This window comes from Anarhichas minor, unplaced genomic scaffold, assembly GCF_050575085.1.
Source record: "Anarhichas minor isolate MPS153535 unplaced genomic scaffold, ASM5057508v1 ptg000030l, whole genome shotgun sequence".
Lineage (NCBI taxonomy): Eukaryota > Metazoa > Chordata > Actinopteri > Perciformes > Anarhichadidae > Anarhichas > Anarhichas minor.
Window position 1 is genome coordinate 11775673 of NW_027466476.1, and position 19845 is coordinate 11795517.

The 19845-nt window shown below is 43.4% G+C and overlaps 2 protein-coding genes across 3 annotated transcripts in view; one reads left to right on the top strand and one right to left on the bottom strand.

The window, feature by feature from the left end:
* Positions 1-218: 218 nt before the first annotated feature.
* On the top strand, positions 219-7893 carry paqr3a (progestin and adipoQ receptor family member IIIa). 2 transcript variants are annotated; one of them, XM_076104235.1, is made up of 8 exons: positions 219-376; positions 1102-1333; positions 1747-1909; positions 2458-2613; positions 4528-4725; positions 5052-5142; positions 5477-5668; positions 6334-7893. In XM_076104235.1, the coding sequence occupies exons 1-7, from the start codon at positions 316-318 to the stop codon at positions 5617-5619; spliced, it is 1044 nt and encodes a 347-aa protein (XP_075960350.1). In that variant the 5' UTR covers positions 219-315; the 3' UTR covers positions 5620-5668; positions 6334-7893. The 2 variants fall into 2 exon arrangements, with proteins under 2 accessions (XP_075960350.1, XP_075960349.1); XM_076104234.1 differs by having other exon boundaries at positions 5477-5656.
* Positions 7894-7933: 40 nt separating this feature from the next.
* The window catches only part of bmp2k (BMP2 inducible kinase), a 43062-nt gene continuing 31150 nt past the window's right edge, over positions 7934-19845 (bottom strand). The window contains exons 13-16 of the mRNA XM_076104233.1: positions 18438-18706; positions 18050-18210; positions 17732-17851; positions 7934-10612 (exon numbers count right to left, since the gene is read on the bottom strand). Of these exons, the coding sequence (XP_075960348.1) occupies positions 9165-10612; positions 17732-17851; positions 18050-18210; positions 18438-18706 (1998 nt within the window). The 3' untranslated portion in view covers positions 7934-9164. The remainder of the gene's footprint in view (positions 10613-17731; positions 17852-18049; positions 18211-18437; positions 18707-19845) is intronic.

Consider the following 19845-nt stretch of genomic DNA (forward strand, 5'->3'; position numbering starts at 1 on the left):
GAAGCTTATTGCTTATTGTGTCATTTTTGTAGCTCAAATATTCATGTACAAAGTGAATAATAAAAGTTCACTCTCAATCTAAGAAACGTTTACTCAGTCCACACTCTAGCTTTTTCCAGCGCTTTCAACTGCATCACATGGTCTTCATCAGCGGAGTCTGCTGTCTGTTGTTTGTTTTTAGTCAGGCAATCGGTGGGCAACGCTGAGGGGTCCTTTGTTGATGACGTCGCTGGTGATTTGGAAGATGTTGTAGCCGAAAGTTGATGTAATTTACACTGCGTTGTCTTTGAAATTAACGTAAACATATTTATACAAATGCATAGTACGTACTACAAACCACAAAATGGTACAAACTGCACGTACACCAAATTGAAAGGTGAGTTTGTTGTTTATTATTTTGTTGGTCTTATCAAAAGCGACGTGTTAGCATGTTAGCTTGGAGCTGTAATTAGCCGCTAGCTAACCAAACTGCTATACCAATTCTGTTATTCTAAGATCGACTTGGTTAACGACAGTATTATTTACCACTTACGGTTTAAATTAAGTTGTGTGTAGTTCAGTTGGGTTCTGTAGGTATAGTCGGCTCATAGTTATTTACTAAAAAAGCCCGTTATGTCAACAAAAATCCCAACTTTTGAGACTTGTTCTGGCGGTTGTGAACGTTTGCTAGCACGTAAGGCCAAAACAAAATGTCCATGTTACTGAACGGAGTTTGGTGTTATTAGTTTTTCCTCTATCCAATTAGAGACGAACGGTTACAATAATAATAATAACAACTTTATTGATATATAGCACCTTTAAAAACAGAGTTCATAAAGTGCTTTGACAGACAAAAGCAGCAAAAACAATAATAACAATAACAGAAAGCTCAGTAAGACATTTTCTTATCGTATTTTTATTTGTTGTTTTTACTAAATTATTTTCACTTCCGTGTGAAAGAAATATTAAAATGTACATGTTTAGCATGAAAAAAACCCTAATATGATCATACTGAAAACAACAATTATGCATTTAAATAACTCAATCTTGCTGTTTTGTATAATAAGACTTGTAATGTAACGTGCAGCTGTAGTTGGATCTCATGTGACTTTTTGTTCTCAGCTTCATGTCAGACTAAAGCAGACTCCCACGGCCCAGCCATGCCTCAGAAGCCCCAAAAGAGCGCCCAGACGGCCCACTACATAGAGGTGGGGGGGTATCAGTACTGGCCCGTGCTGGTGCCCCGCGGTATCAGACTGTACACCTACGAACAGATCCCGGTGTTCCTGAGGGAGAACCCCTACATCACAGACGGATACAGAGCCTACCTGCCCTCCAGACTGTGCATCAAAAGGTGAGAACGTTATACATCCTCAAAGGTGTGCAGCGTAACTCCAGAGGTGTGTTGCATGTACGTGCTTCATGCAAATCAGACTTACACCGAAACAGAACGGTTATGTAATCAAACATTTCAACAACGGAAGAGGTGGATGATTTCTTGTATTGAAATGCAGGAAAACCAGTGACGGAGAGACGCCGTATCAGTTGCAGCAGTTCATTTAAACTAAATTCATTTTAATCCAGAAGCTTGTCGGAGCCAACGGACTGACGTTCAGCATGTTATAAGCTTTTTGCGTGTTCATACAGCATGAAGGTGTTTGAATTTAAATATTATAAGCTGTGAGGTTGAGCTCACTGATCTCAGTCTGTAGTGAAAGAATGAGAATATGTGTTAATCTGACAGTTTTATACCGTTCCTCCGTGCAGCCTCTTCGTCCTGTCCAATGAGTCGGTGAATATCTGGAGCCATCTGTTGGGCTTCCTGCTCTTCTTCTTCGTCGGCGTGTACAACATGGCCTTCGTGCTGCCGGCCATCGGCGCCTCCAAAGAGGACTACGTCATCTACTCCATCGGACTCTTCTGCTTCCAGGTACAGGAACACGTTTACTTCAGCCGTGACAGTCGGAGGAAACGTCTGGGTAGGACGTCGCGTTACAGTTAGAGATTAAAGCTGGCGTCCATAATGTTTTATTTTATGCTCAATTAATACAAATGGATAAAGATGAATTGCTAAATATACTTCAGGTCCGTTTCACCAAGTTTACCTCGGCAGGGCTTGTTTTAGTGTTGTGTTAACAACAAGGTGTTCTCCTCATGTTGAGCAATGTGCTGATTTAAATCAGCCAAATATCCTGGAACCTGTCGGTGTGACGATCGCTTGGTGTTACCGTAATCTGAGCGCTTACAGAAGGACATCAGCACAAATATTGGCCGTTTTTTTTCTCAACAAATGAAAACAACATAATCAGTCCAGCAGTTGGCTGGACGAGGCTTCACAACCAGAGTCTTCAAGTCCAATTAAAAGATAAATAAGAGAGGCAGAATAATGAGCTGAAAGCGGTTGAATCCTAATATTTTGCTACTTGTTATCTCACGTCCTTTGGCGACTCTCCCCTCGCCGCGTGTGCCCGTCTCCAGCTGTGCATGCTGTGCTCGGTGGGTTATCACCTGTTCTGCTGCCACCGCTCGGAGAAGACCAGCCGCCGCTGGATGGCGCTGGACTACGCCGGGGTTTCCGTCGGCATCCTGGGCTGCTACGTCCCCGGAGTCTTCTACACCTTCTACTGCAACAACGTGAGTTCACCAGAGAGTTCACCAGCTGTCTCACCCCCCAGAGGAAGGATAGATGTGGAAGTACAAGAAGAGATTCACACTATAGATATACTACAGAATACTCTACACAATAATCAGTTACTACACTCAAATGAGTGTAGCTCAAAGGAGCTAAAATCTTTATACTTCTGACATAAATAGTAACTGCAAAGTGTATTAAAATGAGAAAACAGTAAATATAAAAATGCATTTGATGGAATCTAATCTGACGGCTGATTTAGATTTCACATTCTTGTCTTCTAAACTTTTATTTCACCACTTTGTTGTTTACGTTCATTATGATAATGTTTGGGGGAGGGGCTTAAGAGGGAGTTCTGTCATTGTTGACGACTTGCAGACCGTTTCACTGGATTTAGGGACTTTTGGAGCTCCTAGCTTCTTTCTAAGAGTTGGTAACACTGGGCTGTTGTTTTTAGCGTTCTCTTGCTGGTTTCTCAAGTTGGCTTTAAGTAGCGTGCTATCTATGCAGGGAGAAGATACTGACGTTCTTAGTCCTCATACACTGTCGGTGCCACTTATTTAGTTTCTTAAGCTTTCAGACACTTTTGGTGGACTTCCTCAGTGGATCAAACCCTCTGCTGCTTTCACGTATGAGAAACACTGGACTGTAAACAACGGTTTGTGATGCTTGATGCTGCAACACAGAAGTACACAAGTACTGTGATCTGATGCTCATCCCTCTTTGAGAATAATTTAGTTTTATCTGACACTGCAGATTGTAGATAATGTAAATATGCTCGTGTGTGTGTGGAGCTCCACTGCTTTAACGTCTAACCGCCACGAGAAGCCGTAATTGAAATGTAGCTGAAGTGAAGCTCTGTGATTCTGCTGATTGACTCATTGTTCTGGTGAATAAGCAACACGACACCACAGCCTCTGATGACAGCCGCCCACCACCGTGTTATTTTATTTCCTCTCCCGGTTCGCTTCTCTTTTTCCACTTCTCTCTCATGCGTTTCTTTTGGCTGCGCTCCTCACTGTTCGCTTTCCCCACGCATGTTGGAAGCGCCGGGTTATTTTGCCCCCAGAACGCAGCTGAAATCTGCTCCAGCCCAAACCAGATGGCTGCGTTCACGGAGCGGTCCGTCACTCCTGTTCCCCACCATATGACGCTCGCAAGTCTGGGAGCTGTCTCGGCGAAGTGCACCCCCACCTCCCCCCAAACTGTGCGTTCTTGCCAAGACTGGGGCTCCGCTTCTGCAGCAAGCCAAGCCCCCGACAGAAAAAAATGTTTTAATATATATTTATATACTGAGCCAGTCAGACTCTTGAGTGTTTTATAAAATGCAGATTTGGAGACGTGAACACGGTGTCTCGTTAGAAGAGATGAAGAAGAATCTTTTTTTTCTTTTGGCTGCAGCCGAGCGGGGCCTTGTTCCTGGTGCAAATTTATTCACTGTGAAATTCAGCGAGGACTCGTCACACGAGGACGTGTGACTGGACGGAGGCCTACATCCACACAAACGGACAGAAGGGGACGGAGACGAGGCGGTCCAGACTGTGCACACAGTTCCTAATAGAAGTTTAAGTCACAGCGAGGAAGTATTATTCAAAACCACGAGACCTGTTGAGTTATTCTCTAAACACATGCGTACATACATCGTCCCACACATGGAACCGTAGAGATCAGAGAACCCGAGTTCATTTTAATAGCTTCAACAAACAATTAAGTCTTATTTTCAATCAATTACAGATCAGACAATAATAAAGAATTGCACGTTTCAAGAGCCCATGGGGAAGTATTTATATTATTATTTAAATGATTTTGTTATCTGAAAGCCCAAAGAATCTGAACTCAAGATGCAAAAGTACAAAAACCTGCAGATTCCTGACCGCGTGCATGAGATGTAACCTGTTGAGCTTCCCGTCCTGCAGTACTGGCGGCAGGTGTACCTGGTGACGGTGCTGGCCATGATCCTGGCCGTGTTCTTCGCTCAGATCCACCCTCACTACCTCAGCAAGCAGTGGAAGCAGCTGCGCTCGCTCATCTTCTGCCTGGTGGCCGGCTACGGCCTCATCCCCACCTTCCACTGGATCTGCATCACCGGAGGCTTCTCCTCGGAGCTCGTCCAGGTGAGTCTCCACAACCGCAGTATTCATTCTGTTACGGAGGTTTACTGTGATGCTGAGCCGTGTGAACTTGTGTTTGTTTGAGAGGAACAAATACGGAAGATTAGTTTCTCTGTTTTTCTTTTGACAATATTAATGCAGTTGTTTAATTGCTATTCTTACGTTTTCTTTGGTCTCTAATATTTAGACTCTAATTATAATAAAGAATGTTATTTATACTAACAAATCATTTAGCAGGATTCATTTGTGTTTTGTTATGTAGCTGCTGTTCAGTTTATTCCACAAGCTGCTTAAATCCTCTTTTTTTTTTTTTTATTTCCTCCCTTCAGGCTTTTATTCCTCGGGTTCTGGGGATGTACTTCATCGCTGTATTAGCTCTCATCTTCTACGTTTCTAAAGTTCCTGAGCGCTACTTCCCAGGTGAGACCACTTTGTTCAGAGCTGTGTGTGTGTGTGTGTGTGTGTGTGTGTGTGTGTGTGTGTGTGTGTGTGTGTGTGTGTGTGTGTGTGTGTGTGTGTGTGTGTGTGTGTGTGTGTGTGTGTGTGTGTGTGTGTGTGTGTGTGTGTGTGTGTGAGAGAGAGAGAGAGACTCATCTGAGTGTCTTTAAAATGGAATACGTCACACTTCAGCTCAAGTCATTGGATTCAAGTATATAAAAGTAAAGTAAAAAGTTGAATGGACAAATGTTAAAGAACGGTTTAGACGGTACTGTGGGTCAGACGTCTCGTTTCTTCCTCTGTGGTGTCGCTGCAGGTCAGCTGAACTACCTGGGCTCCAGTCACCAGGTGTGGCACCTGCTGCTGGTGCTGATGTTGTACTGGTGGCACCAGTCGTCGTGCTTCATCATGGCGTACCGACACAGCCGGCCCTGCCCCGACGCCCCCCCCCACCAATAGGACGCCGCTCTGCACGCCGGGGATCCCCGACTCTGTCGTAAGCAGCGCCGTGCGTAGTAGCATAAAACTGACTTTATAGTGACGTGATATACGATGAGATTTGTAAACAAGTTTTTATGGCATACTATATACTAAGACTTCTTTATGACGCGATTCCACAATATTTTTCGGCATTTTTATCGAGATACTATGACTTTTTACTTCATAATATAATTTGACTCTTTTGATGTTTTTAGTCGTACTGTACTTTGACCTTATTATGCTTTCTTTCAACATACTATATTTGACTTTTTCATGACATCAAGTCAAACTATACTATGACTCTTAAGTCTTTTTTCCACTTTTTATGCCATATATATATATATATATACTATTATGATTGTGTATGCATTCTTTTGATATACTATACTATGACTTTTTTCATGACATAGTATAGTCCGTCGAAAAAAGTATTTCCTCGTTAGTGCAGATTTAAATGAGAGAACTTTGAGTAAAGTCTTAACTGACATTAAGCTGATAGAACTTTTTATTTTAATAATATAATCAATCAAATGTAGATTTAATTCAGGAACCATCTGATGAAAGAACAAGTGATCAAAATATATATTCCGACATTTGACACATTTGAGGTGCTCTTGAGTTTGTTAGCGAGCCCTGATGCTGCTCATCTTCTTCTCTCATTGTGTAAACCATTGTCTTCTTCGTCTTCTTCAGGTTGGTGAATGACAACACATTCAGTCCACCTGACCTGTGAAGGAACAGCCGGGCTGCAAACAGGGAATCGAACCTGTGACACGTGTTTTTACCAGCTCGTCGCCAACAAACGCAAACGCTGCAGTTCAACTACACAAAAAACAAATGGAGGTTAGTTTAGCTGCGTAGCGTTCTAAGTGCCTGTTAATTAAACATTATGTAGCACTTGTTAAATTATGTTTTGCTCCAAGAATGCCCAATATTTCAAATAATCCCTTGTTTTTAAATAATCAAGTAAAATTAAATTCAATGCTTTAATGTCACCGCTGGGTGCAAGTAAATAAAATCTGTTTTAAAGTGTTGAAATTTGACGAGCAATCGACCCAAATTTCTTTCATTTCCAAACTTTAACAAGTTGTCAGTGTTTGAACTTTGAGGTTCTTAATGAGAACAAGCAACAAACGAACCAGTGGTTAATAATTCATGTTTAGATATAAAAACCAAAGAGATATTAAACGTTCTCTTCATTAAGCTTCATTTTGTGCTTTTGCGTGAGCAGTATTATTGTTTCTGTACATTGTTTCAGTATTGTGTTTCAAGTACATACAAGTACTACAGATGTACAAGTACCACCAGAACGTAATGTGTAATGCTGCTCTCTGTGTTCAAACTGACATTGTTTCACTGTTGGAAGGTTTTCTTTGAGAAAAGTGTTTTAAGTCCAGTTTATTAAACTGATTTATTTTATTATTTTATTTTCCGGCTCTGACGAGAGAAAGTTGAGGCTTATTAAAATGTTGCGTGGTCAGTTTGTAGATATTTAAACTAATACTGACGTCTTCAATATGAATCATGTTAACTCATATATTTATATATATATATATAATGGAAAATGTTTGACAGACGTCATACATTTCAGTTGCCTACATGCATTAAAAATATTTAAAAAATTGTTACATTGTTCTTTTTAGCACTTTGTGTTCTCAAAAAATCGATTGATTTACTCCACATGTGGGCAACGTTACTGTAATCACTGTTGACTTAAGGTTGGTTTGAATTGGGACATTTGTGTCCTCGTGCAGCTCTGTTACCTCCTGTTCATTCTCATCTTTAAACTGCTTTTTGTTCCTGTGTGAACAGAGTTTAACTAAACTGTCAGATTCTCATTGTTCAGGCTCGATACTCTCTCAGTACTGTTTCTCCGGCTCATTTTAGGGTGATGTGCAATGTTCAAGTCAACCGCTTTTTTTAAATTTTCTCTTTGAATGACTTCATTCCAAAATGCAACACGTTCACGATGGACAGAATTCATCGTCTCTCAAATGTTAGTTTGTGTACACAAAACAATAGTTGAATGTTCTGGAATGAAAGTAATTTCTTTTGTTTGTCATATTTAAAGTTTTAGACCGAGACAGATGTTACTGTTGTGTATTTAAGTTATTCACCTGTGAGGTCTGAGCTCTGAGACGTCGGCCGTGTGTCTGAAGAGGTTTTGTAGCAGCTGGAATTTTTGTATCTTGACTTTTCATACCTGAGCAATCGGTGCTGAACGTGACTCTAAATAATAAAAAATAAACCATGTGTGTGTGAAACTGCTTTGTTTTCAAACCTCTGAGATGAATCTTTGTTTTGTTTTTTATTGCATCAAACAGCAGTAGAGCAGAGAAATCAGATGTGTGGAAATAAAATGAAAGATGTAAAGTAGCATCGAATGGTTCCACTGGTGAAAACAACCTGCAGGTTTAACTCAAACAGTGAAGGTAGATGCAGAGCTTAAGGCCGTCGATGTGGAGAACACAGAAACTAGTTCATGAATACAAACGCCTGATTACGCTTCACAGATCACTCCGCCGGTCTTTGATTTTAGTTCCCTTTTATAAATACGCCAAATCACATCCTGCAGCGTTATTGTTAACAAATAACACGAAAAGACCAAAACCAATAACGAACGGATCCTGCGTGTAACCGAGGCCTGATATCTTACTTAAAACTATCGATACCTCTTTTCCATTTAACTGATCGCACAGGTCCCGTTTATTCTTCAGCATAAATTAATTAATGTTATATTTACTGTTAGGAGTGATAACATTGCTGAGAAAGATTGCGGTAAAGCGTGTGAGTTTTTGAAAAGGGTCGAAGACGAGCGATCTCAATGTGGCTTTGTGTTGTTATTTCTAACAGAATGTGTTGAGTTTTATAACTTAATAAAATAAAGAATTAACAGAAGTTTACTGCTAGGAAATAAAAGAAAACAGTTAGGAGCCTAAATTTAAACCTCACCCAACTTTTTAAGGAAGTACAATAAAATTCGATTCCTTGTAGAATTGAAAGTGTAAATCACAGCCACGTTTGGCTGCTTAAAAGACTACCGTGAAATTATGCATAAAAGGGTTTAAAAAAAACAGTGGTTAAGGACAACCCCCGAACGATTCCCCCGACATGAAAAGGCCGACGTGGGCCGACCGTGTCGTGGTTTTCGAGGTTCTGTGCAGCAAAGGTGGAGCCCAGCTCAGGTAAGGCTTCGTGGTGCTTAAAAAAGAAACAGACATATTGGTAGGTCAGAAGGAAAGCCATGAAGAGCTTTTTGCAGCGATTTCCGATCCGGTTCAAACGTCTTTTCAAGCGTTAAGATGCAGCATAAAAAGGCTTTCTCAGCACACAGGTACAGCTGAAAGATACGTGGAAACGTCACTCACACTCCACAGGATTTAGGTTTTTGTTATTCAAAGAAGAAGCGTCGGGGTTAAGTTTTGTCGATTGGTTGAAGATGTTCCCAAGCCCCCAAAAACCAAAAAAAACGAAGAGGTTATTTAACCGCAACTGGCAGAGAGAGGGAAGACTGCAAGGACAAGTCACTGCTTGGTGGGAAAAGGTGCAGCTCCGAACGGGTCGAGGTCCAGCGGCTGCTCCGTCGGCTGCTCCGTCGGCTGCTCGGGCCCGCTGTGGACGACCCTTTCTGTGAAGGGCATCGCCCCGAAATCATCCATGCTGCCGTCTCCGAGAGCACCGCGAAGGGAGCCCGACCAGGAGTTGCCGTTGGCCGTGCCCGAGTCGCTTTTGCTTTCGGTGAGTCCTTGATACTGGCCTTGCCGGCTGCCGTCCGGAGGTTGGAATGGCTTGGCTCCGAACGGGTCTAAAAGGGCCTCGTCCACCGGCAGAGAAGCTCCTTCGTCTTTCCCTTCAGCCATGGTTATATCAACGCTGATGTTCTCCTTCGAGTCCGAGGTGCTGAGGAACTCGTTGCTGCTCTGCGAGTCTCTCCGGCCGACCTTCTTGTGTCTGCGTACTCGCTCCGGTGTGCGGTAAGTCGGCTTGCCGGTCTTGCGCCCGCCGGTCGGCGTGCCGTGGTGGCGTTTGCTGTTGCTGCTGCCGGCCGTGGCCTCCTGCTTGGTTTTCCTCTGGCGCGACGACAGCCTCTGGAGGCTGCGCTGCTTCAGCCTCTGTTGCTGAGGGCTGGCCGACTCCTCGAAGGACGGCTGGAAGATGTCTTCCGCACTTCTAGAGGTGGCGGGAGGCGGCTCGTCGGGGCCCGGCTGGAAGGGGGAGAAGCCAAAAACGTCGATGCCGTCGGGGGACACGGGCGGCGTTTGGCCCATGGGAACATCGCTGCCGCTCTTGCCCGACTTGGAGAGGTTCCGATTGAATGGCGCTTTGGTAAAAACGTCAAAGTCATCTGCGGCTCGCTGCTCGTGGCTGACTTGCCTGAAAGGCGCTTTGGCGAAGATGTCCGAGCTTACTGAAGGCCCGACGGGTGAGGTTCCACCGAGGAAGGGAACGGCGCCAAAGACATCCACAGAGTCCTCAGCTGGAGCAGCTCTCACTCCGCTGGGCGACTCCGGAGGGGTGATCAGAGTCATGGCAGAATCCTCCTGAGGACTCCCTCTAGCGGCGGCCGGAGCAGCTTTAGCGGCCGGAGCTTTCCTCGAGCGGTTCTTGACCCTGCTGGGGTCGTAGTCCGAGTCCGAGCTGTGCTTGTCGTCGTCGTCGTCCTCCTCAGAGTCCATCAGCAGAGGCCTCTGTCCTATATTCTCCGGCTCGGTATCTTCACCGCGCTCACTGTTCAGCGCTTCATCCTCCTCCGCCTCTTCGTCCTCGCTGCTCTTTGGCGAAGGAGGGTCGGACTCAAAGTCACTGTCGGACTCTTCGCCGGGTCTGCAGTTGCTCTTCCTGCCTGGTTTGTGCTCCTTGGCTGCCGCCGCCGGCACCTGCTCCACCGGCTCGAGACTCTCTGCAGTGGTTGAGACGAGAGCAGGAACCCTGACTTCCTCATTGGTCGGCTCAGTCTTCATCTCATCGGTACCTGAAACAAGACACAAATGCAAGAGTTAAAGATGCGACAGTCTCCTCAATGTGCAAGTTTTAACCCTTCCAGATATTTTATGACAGAGTCTTGATTCCAGACCAGATGGACACCTCCGAGGCTAAAAACGTCCCTTAAAGCTGCATTCTCTCTAGTGTCCACCAGGGGGCGACTCCTCTGGTTGTATAGAAGTCTATGAGAAAATGACTCTACTTCTCTCTTGATTTATTACCTCAGTAAACATTGTAAACATGAGTTTATGGTCTCAATCTCTAGTTTCAAGTCTTCTTCAATACAGCATGATGTTCATTTAGTACATTATGGTCCATTTAGAGTCAAACAGACCATAAAGCAGGGGATGCTTTAGGGCGGGGCTTACTGTGATTGACAGGTCTCTACGTCACTCCTCCTCAGTCGAAATATGGTCACTTCCTGTTCACTGGTTGCAAAAAACTAAGACGGCGACGGCCAAAAGGCCGAATTCCAATCTTTAACGTAGTCCACAAACCAATGGTACACGTTTTCCTTTCCTAAGAGCGGCTCTGTTGCATTACAGAAATCAGGACACGTACAAATCCCAACAGTTTGTCCAATATTGAAGCAGAAGGAGCAGCGAAGGAGAAATCCCTGAAACTCAATATGGTCTAAAAGCTGCTCTGACCCTCTGGTGATCAGAGCAGCTTACAGGAGGAAGAAATGAGACGCGGAGCTTTTTCCAAGACTCACAAAATTGCTTTCAGATTTAAATCTCTTAGTGAAAAGATTCAAGCTGCCAGTCACGTCCTTTAGACTTCAATAAATAAAGCTTTGTCCTGCAATTACTAATCTTTCTGCATATTTCTATAAATTCTTACGCATAAATTGGCATTTGCTGGAACAAAAGTGCCTCGTGTAAATTTATTTCCAAGAGATTTGCATAATGACAAGTTAGAGATTAGCCTAATTAGCGCGTGGATAGTCTCCAATTAAATTGAAGATAAATGGTGCTCAGACACAATGAGCCAACTCATTGTTCCCCATTAGTGGAAGCTCTATATTAGAAAGCAGAGAGAGGACCCCCCGCTGTGCACGCGAGGATGGAAACCTCTCCTCATCTTCAGCCGTCCAAACTGGCAGGACGGGATGACAGAGTGGGCCAAAAAAAAGAAGAAGCTTTTGTTGTTGATAAAATGAAACAAGGCGGCAATACAAAGTAATGATACAACATATTAACGCAGGAAAGTCTCCTCATCTGTTCGCTCCACTCCCACTGCTCCCAGATCAGAACTTATCACGTTCACTTCAGACGCATCTTCAAGAGAAGACGTCGGACGACACAGATTAGTTTTGGAGGATTACGCTGCAGACACAGATCAGTGGTGAACACGTGACTGCTCTCTTGTCCGACAGCAGCAGCTCGGAGTCTCTTCTCTCGCGCGACAAACACTGAGCCCGGATCGATTTGATGAAGCTGCAGAACGTTCACCGACCGACTCAGAGCCCAAAGAAGCGATTACACAACTTCTCTAAATACTTCATATTAAAAAAAACGAGCTGGAATTAGTTAAGAATCATAAACATCCCTTTTGTCAGTTTCTCTCTCTTTTGTGTGAAATCACCATAAAATTGTACAATTAAACATGTGAAGATGTTATTTGAAGATGAAACGTTGACGTCTCTGGGAGCTTATTTCATTTATTATAAACATTTTAAAGATATGATTTGGAAAATCATCATTACTCAGCGACACTGCGGCTGGAATTCACTTTCATGTTTACTGCTGGGAAGTGACAGAATAACCTTCTGTGGTTTCACTCAGACACACAGAGGAGAATCCCGAAGTAACGTTTTGAATTGAGGTTGATTAGTTGTCACTTCGACACAGGAGGATTCGTGTTCATCAAACACTCCATTAAACACATTAAATATAATGACCCCGGTGTGAAGTCATCGTCATAAAGTTGCTGTTTGTGTAAAGCGTTGAGACGGTTTGTTGTTCTAGACTTTTACAGACTGAATCATTTTGTCTGTTTAGGTTTGAAACACAGGATCAGATGAAATATCAAAGATGAACTCATGATCAGTCTCCATTTTCACTCTGCAGAGCATCAGAACAATCAGCAGTTTGTTAACCATACTATTAATATTATTATTATTATTATGCAAATGGAGGAATTTGCTTCAATCCTTTTTGGAAATATATATTCTAATTTAAGGCCCAATAATTTATTTTTCTTTTGCAGTAAAGATTTGAGATTTTAAGCCGACATGGTGAACGAGCCTTCTCTCACGGATCATGTTATTAAATGATGAGACAGCAGTAAGTGTAATCTCACTACAGACAGAAGACAGAGTGACGAGTACAGTTAGAGGAGATTTAGTCCCTCAACAAAGTCTTGAAACTGGACTCGTTTTAAACGGATTGGGAGAAAGTCAAACGAATGCACGTAAACGGTTGTAAGCGTCACCTTCCTCCTGATCGATAGTTCTGATTGGACGACAGAGCTCAAACAAAGACAGCCATGTAAACAGGAACATCTTGCACACGGTGTAGTGGTGGAGAGACTCTAAACCTCAAGACCTACTGAAAATAAATAAAAGGATTCAAAGGGGATTTTGATTTTGAATGTTTTTTTTATTTATCAGTTACATTCTATAAAGAAATACATTCACACTCACAGTATGATACAGGACCTTTCTTTTCTTTACATAGTCTGCTGCAGAAACAAAGATATGTAGAAGACAACTTATCGATCTATAGCTGAGAGGAGAAGTATAAACTGAAGAGGTGTGGCTCTCTCTCTTCTCCCAAACACTTCTAACAAGGATGCATTCAAATAAAGAACGTAGTGATCTCGGGGGGTTCTAGCAGGATGTCAAGCTGACGAAGGGGAACCAAGCCCCCGGAGACAGAGAGGATAAAAGCACAGACAACTTGCAGATGTAAAAAAGAAAAATATATAAAACATGTTCAACGTCTGTTCGCTTGTTCATCCCATAAAATGCGGGGATTAAAAATGATTAAAAAAAGAACATTAAAGTGCAGTTAATGGCTCTGGTCGTCCCTCATCCCCACTAGAGATCCATCCACCAGTACACATGAACAAGATGTTTCTGAGTATGGCCGTCTTATGACAAATACAAACTAAGGAAATGAAAATTTAAAAATAAAAGTGAACAGAAGCAACGTCCCGATGAAAGCAGGCAGTGATGTGAAACATGACTTACCTTCAGCTAAACACACGGGCTCTATGTAACATGTTGCTCATGATCGGGACTGACGGGAGTCACTTCCACAGACATGCAGCCCTTTAGGATCGTACGCATTTAAACAACACAAACGTTCACCATCTTGAAGGATAGCATTCCTCTCAGCACGGCTATTTACATTTACACTCCTGAATGTGTTCAACAGAACGGAGGAAACACGGTTCAGAGCACAACGTTGTGTCAGTTGTTGATTCATTTAAAGTCACGTTAAAGATGAACCTCGGACCGTTGCTCCACGTCTGTGTGTCTGAGGGACCGAGGGAGCTTTTTAAATGGTCCGGTATTGAGGGAGAACGCTGCGATGTAATCGCTCGGTGCTTGTTTTTGCTGCCGAGATTGTTAGAAGTGTCTGACGACATTATAAAGAACCCAACAGAGAGATAAAACCTCTCCGTCTGTTGTTGAGTCGTGTGACTTGCTGCCTGAAGACAAACGGTGGAAACGTGAGTGAGAGTTGGCGAGAGGAGCGTCGGTGGTGTCAGTTTCTTGTGTTGGAGGACAGAAAGCGTCGCTTAGTGTATAAAAAGATTGCTCATGTCGTGGCTGAATGTTGAGATGGTTTTGAGATTGTGGATGTGAGGTCAGATCTCAGAAACTTCTCAGAGCGAACAGACAGACCGGATTAATGTAACGGTAAAGATAAAGGTTTAGTTTCTCTGTGGGGTTGTTGTCAGACACTTATATTAACTATCTGAGTCGGTCAGTGACAAAAACAAACCCTTTAAGAGGACGTACGCTGACTGACACTGCAGTCTGTTTATCTGAGCTGACAGAATATACAACGTCAAACATCAGTCACAAACATCGGGCAGAATAACTTCATTTACTAACAGACGGATTTAAAGTCCAAACTTTGGTAACTGAGGAAAACAGAGCGGCTGCTTTGTTCCTCTGAACATTTGAATTCTTCAGATAAATGTCATCAGAGACAAAAGAAACAAAGAAATAAACTGTCAGCGTCGTCGGTCAGGTGAGTAAAACGGCCTCTTGAAGGCACTTTGTATCTAGAGATGGAACCAAACGACGTCTGCTCAAAAGAAAAGAAACCCTTAATATATGCAGTAAAAGAGGAGTTGAATTAAAAGGTGCAGTCACACCACCAGCAACGTAACTTCTGTCTGCAGACACCTCACAGGTTCTCTGTGAGGTGGTTCTCATTAGAGGAAAGTCCTCCGGCTCTCGGGTTCAAAATTGCAGCAAAACAAAAACAAAACAAAACCTTCGGCCGTAGTTTTATTTTGAGTGTTGTTAGAAAACATGTACGGCCGTGGTGCTGGAAAACCTTTGGCACTTTAATGACGCATCAGCCAGCGTGTGTCGTGTTGTATTCCGATTGGTTGGTAGCAGTAAAGACAATTGACACGCTGCGTCTTTGGTCAAAAATCATCATTTTACATCCAGATGTTTCACCACCCTTCTCTCAAAATTGTCAACTTTTGTCCGGAGGAGTTTGAAATCTCACATTGTGAAGAATTCTTTAGTATTTTAAAGACCAAAGCAGAAATGAGTAACTAATGAAGTGAAACAGCTGATTTCTGCTCGTTGCCGGCGGTGTGTTTGCACAAAACGTATCGTAAAGAATCACCTGCGACCTAAAGAACCCAACAGCTGACACAGAGCGCCGGGCGGAACACAGGACGATAAAAGGCCGATCAAAAATGTGAATTCTCTCATTCCGGCCTGTAGAGTCCCTTCAATCGGTTTGGTTGTTATCTATTTTGGTTTTTCCAATTTGAACTCCGTTGATATTCATGAAGTAACGAGTAGAAGATGATCACATATCCCACACCTACATTCAAGTGCTCGGGGGTTATATTGCATCATTGAGATGAATTTACGGTAGAAAAACAAAAGGAAATCTCGACGTGTTTTAGCGTTTATCATGAAATATAGTCCAAGTTACAAACAGTGATTTCTAAACCGATTCACATTGAAGGAGCAGGAAGAGCACAGAGGCACAGAAGCTTATTGCTGCCGCCGACGCGATGAACGCAGACACATGGTTATTACGCCTGCGTCTGGTCAGACGGACCCGGTGGTATTAAGAGTTAACGTTAAGACTTAACGTCGGCCTCCAAAGCAAAGAGCTCCGGCTGCACCACAACATTCGAGGCTTCGTCCCGACGACTAGAAACAAAAACACGTTTATCTCTCTGTGAGGAGTCGCTGCAGTTTTAATGGGCGAAGAGGGTCGAAGATGTTTTAATGTAAATGAACGGCAAAGAGCCGCAACTTTGACAAGTTCAAGTGTCCTTTTTTAACACCCCAACATTGGAGTTTATTAGTACCAGAGCTGAGTGATGTTTGGGCTGAATTAGTATTTAAATGTGAGGTTTACAGAATGAGTAAGACTTTAAATCTACTGAACGAGCATTAAAAGAGAGGGACGTGTTTAACACACGCCTGTCTCTTCCTTATGATCCTTCACTCAATATTAATAAAATGACAGACCTGTTTGTACAACTAGAGCGTCTGCAACAGGTTTAACAACATCACGTCTACTTTAAGAGCAGCAGAATAAATCAGCTTCCTGCAGCTGCAGCCAATAATAAACATTTTCTTCTGGAATGAAAGCGAAAAACAAAGCAAAGAATCAAACTGCTCGACATCTTTAAGACTCGAGTAAAACAAAAGAGTTAAGAACTAATAAAGAACTTCATTAAAAGAAGTGCAGCTGGACTTTATCAGTATTCACACGGAGCTCCAATATGTTCTGATGTCAACAACAGTTTCCTTATGATTTATGAAACTTGATCAAATCCATGGTTCTTAGATTAGATGGCCTGTGTGTTAAATGTGTTCAACAAGCAGTAGAGATATCTGGTGATTCATTTTCTACGTCTGATGAAATCGTGTTTATGACTCAAGAAGTGGTGAAGAAATCGCGATCGTTTAGTTTGTTGTTGTAATACTCATGTTGGCCACAAGCGGCTGAAGTTCAAATGGTGATGAAAAGCGTTCACGTTTCCTCCGGGTGAGTTGTAACTTCTCCATGAACTCTAAACACAAGGTTCATATCATGTGTGAGAAAGTTTGGTCTTTCTTTTGGCTAGAAATGTATTTCATATTGGCACTAATCTGGCCTTTATTATTTTGAATATGGAGTAGTTCACTTCAGCCTCTTGTGGTCAACATTAGTATTACAACAACAAACACTTGTTTTAGCAGATGAAAAAAATGATCTTTCCTGATTGAAAGATAAAAACATTGAAGGAACCGAGAAAGAAAACCTTTTTTTTCCACCTGTTCTTAAGTTATAAACCTCTCAGGGTTCCAAAGAGACGGACGTACCCAATAATGAATGTAATGAATGTAATGAATGTAACTGAGTACGTCTAACATCACTCAGCCCTCATGAGCACCAGCCATGCGTCTCTTCTGGTGCCGATGGAGCTACAGCAACGTTAAGCAGCGCGCTGCAAGATTTCTACGCACTGAAAAGAAAAAAAAGAATCTTACGCATATGTGCTAGTATTAGTATTATTATGTGTATCCTATGTGTTAGTACCTTGTTCAAGCCATTAGATCCAGACAGGGAATGTAACCCCCAACCCTGGCTGAGGTAGTGCCTTGCTCAAAACACTTCTGACCAGCTGACTTGCATAAAAGGTTCGTTAGGAATGATGACCACACAGCCTTAGTTTTAGAAGGCAAGAGATGATTGCAGTGCGGTTACCACCAGCGTAGTGTCAGAGGAGCCTTAACTCACCGTCTCCTGTTTCATACTGATCCGACTCATCGTTGGGGAAAACAACAAATATCTGACTTATCATTGGTTTTTAAGGCTCCGAGAGCTGGACAGGAGGGGGTGAGGGGGGGCAGGTGTCTCCAGTGTTGGGTCCTCTCTGCAGAGACTCCTCTAAGACTTGCCTGTGCTAGACACAAAGGGGACGGAGCCGAACAGGTCCTCCGGTAGCGGGGGTCTGGCGGCGGAGGCAGCCGGCTGCGGTTGGTCCGGTTCCATGCTGGCTGTTCTCTCCACGGGTTTATCTGTGTGGAGGAGGTACAGAGGGTGAAAGGTGAGAGCAAGAACACGCCCATCAACTGCTTTTGGCTTCAGAAGGTTAAAGCAAAATGAACAATCATGAGACACAAAATCTCTGTCTGTCTTTAAGAAAATGAGCAAAAATGTCACTGAATTCGTAAGAATCTTTGTTCGAGATCTAAATAACAGCCGGGGTCACTTGCTTGCTCTCAGCATGTCAAACTCCCGGTTGATCAGCTCCTCCTCGGTCAGCTTGGAGAAGTTGTCCTCTACGAAAGGGTTCCAGCGAGACATGTCGGGGGGGTAACTGAGCGCGCTCTGAGAGGGCGGCGTGACCCTGTCGGACGAGAGCAGAGAGTTCCTCCTGTGGAGACAGGAGAGCAGAGACGACCGGTTACAGATGCTTCACACGTTACCGTTACAATGATGACGGAGCAGTGAGGCTGTTAGTAACTAAAAACTGTTCAATTGCAGCTTTGGGGCCTTTGCTGCGTGTTTCTATACTGACCTCTGTCAAATAAAAGCAAAATGTTCTTCCACATATAGTGAGACGTACATGTCCCACTATATGCCGAGTTCAGGGGACTTCACCTGGGGTTACTGTATGAGGGATCCACAGGCGACGGTCCGCCCATCTGCCCAGCTCCAGCTCTGGGAGTGGTGACGTTGTAGGAACCCAGTGGGATCTGGAACTCAAGAGGGGAGGACATGTAGGGGAGAGGCTGCTGAGCGGGATGATACTGCTGTTGATGATGATGGTGCTGCTGTTGATGATGTTGCTGAGGGTGTTGATGATGATGCTGCTGCTGCTGCTGCTGCTGCTGCTGCTGCTGGATAAAAGCCTGTTGGTACTGGTGCAGCTGTTAGGGAAGGAAGAGAGGGAGAACAGGGGGGAAGGGAATGAGGGACGGACCTTTTGATTTCATGGCGCACAATGACGGCAACGAGATGATGGAATGTTGTTAGAAAAACCAGTTCTGGAGATTGGTAAAAGCTGGGGACACGGTGGAGAGGGAGGGGTGGAGGAGTGAGAGTCAAACAGTGTGAGCGAGTGAACTCAGGATCTCCTCAAACACTGGCTGAACATTCTTTAAAGCTGCATAGCAAACATTCATTCTGTTTATTTTAACCAGACGTGTACGTTGATTTCTTGACTTTTTCTTTAGGGCAGAAGACCTCCCAAACAAGCTGACAAATAAAAAGTATTAACATTATCAGCTAGTCGCATCATCATAAAGCAGAGCGAGACTTGATTTTATTTAGTCAATCTCTCCATCGTCTCTGATATTCACTCCTTTGAGCTTTGCTTTGGTCTCCACCAGCTCCTCAGAAAGTATCACTATTAAGCTGCTAAATGTTCCACTTTCTCCACCAGATAAACATTTTTCCTCCTGATGGATCTGACTTCTTCCAAATTCTCTCTGAAGCCATCGACTCAGTCTGACGTCGACAAGGCTCAGGGGACACGGAGCAACATTTCTGGGGCGCTGCTGGTTGTTTACAGTCCGATTGGCCTCTTGAGATACGAGACTGACGACGTCTACGACCGGATTGTTTCCTCGAGTAGCCAGTTAACGAGCTCATTTTAAAGCGATAAAAAGCTAAATCATCGGCAGCCGATAGACGCTTTGTTCCCACATTGTGTTAAAACCGAAGTGTTTCGCCTCTTTTGCTCTCCACAGATTCGGTTTATAGAGATTAGACGTCTTTAGACGAGAACACACGTTAAAGAAATCTTTATCCTCAAATATCTGAAGTGACAATAACCCATTTGAACTAACTCCTACAACTCAAAGAAGCTTTTTAATATGGTTCACGTGTGTACTAACATTCTTTAAATCTTGTTTCTGCATTGCTGCTCCATCCTCCACCTCCTTTTTTCCTCCATGTTTTCTTAACAAACCATAAGTGTAAAGCACTTCTGCACCGCTGCGCTTTTTAAAGTGCTGCACAAATTAAAGTTGATCTTGTTGTCAACACACCGTGTTACATATTTGCA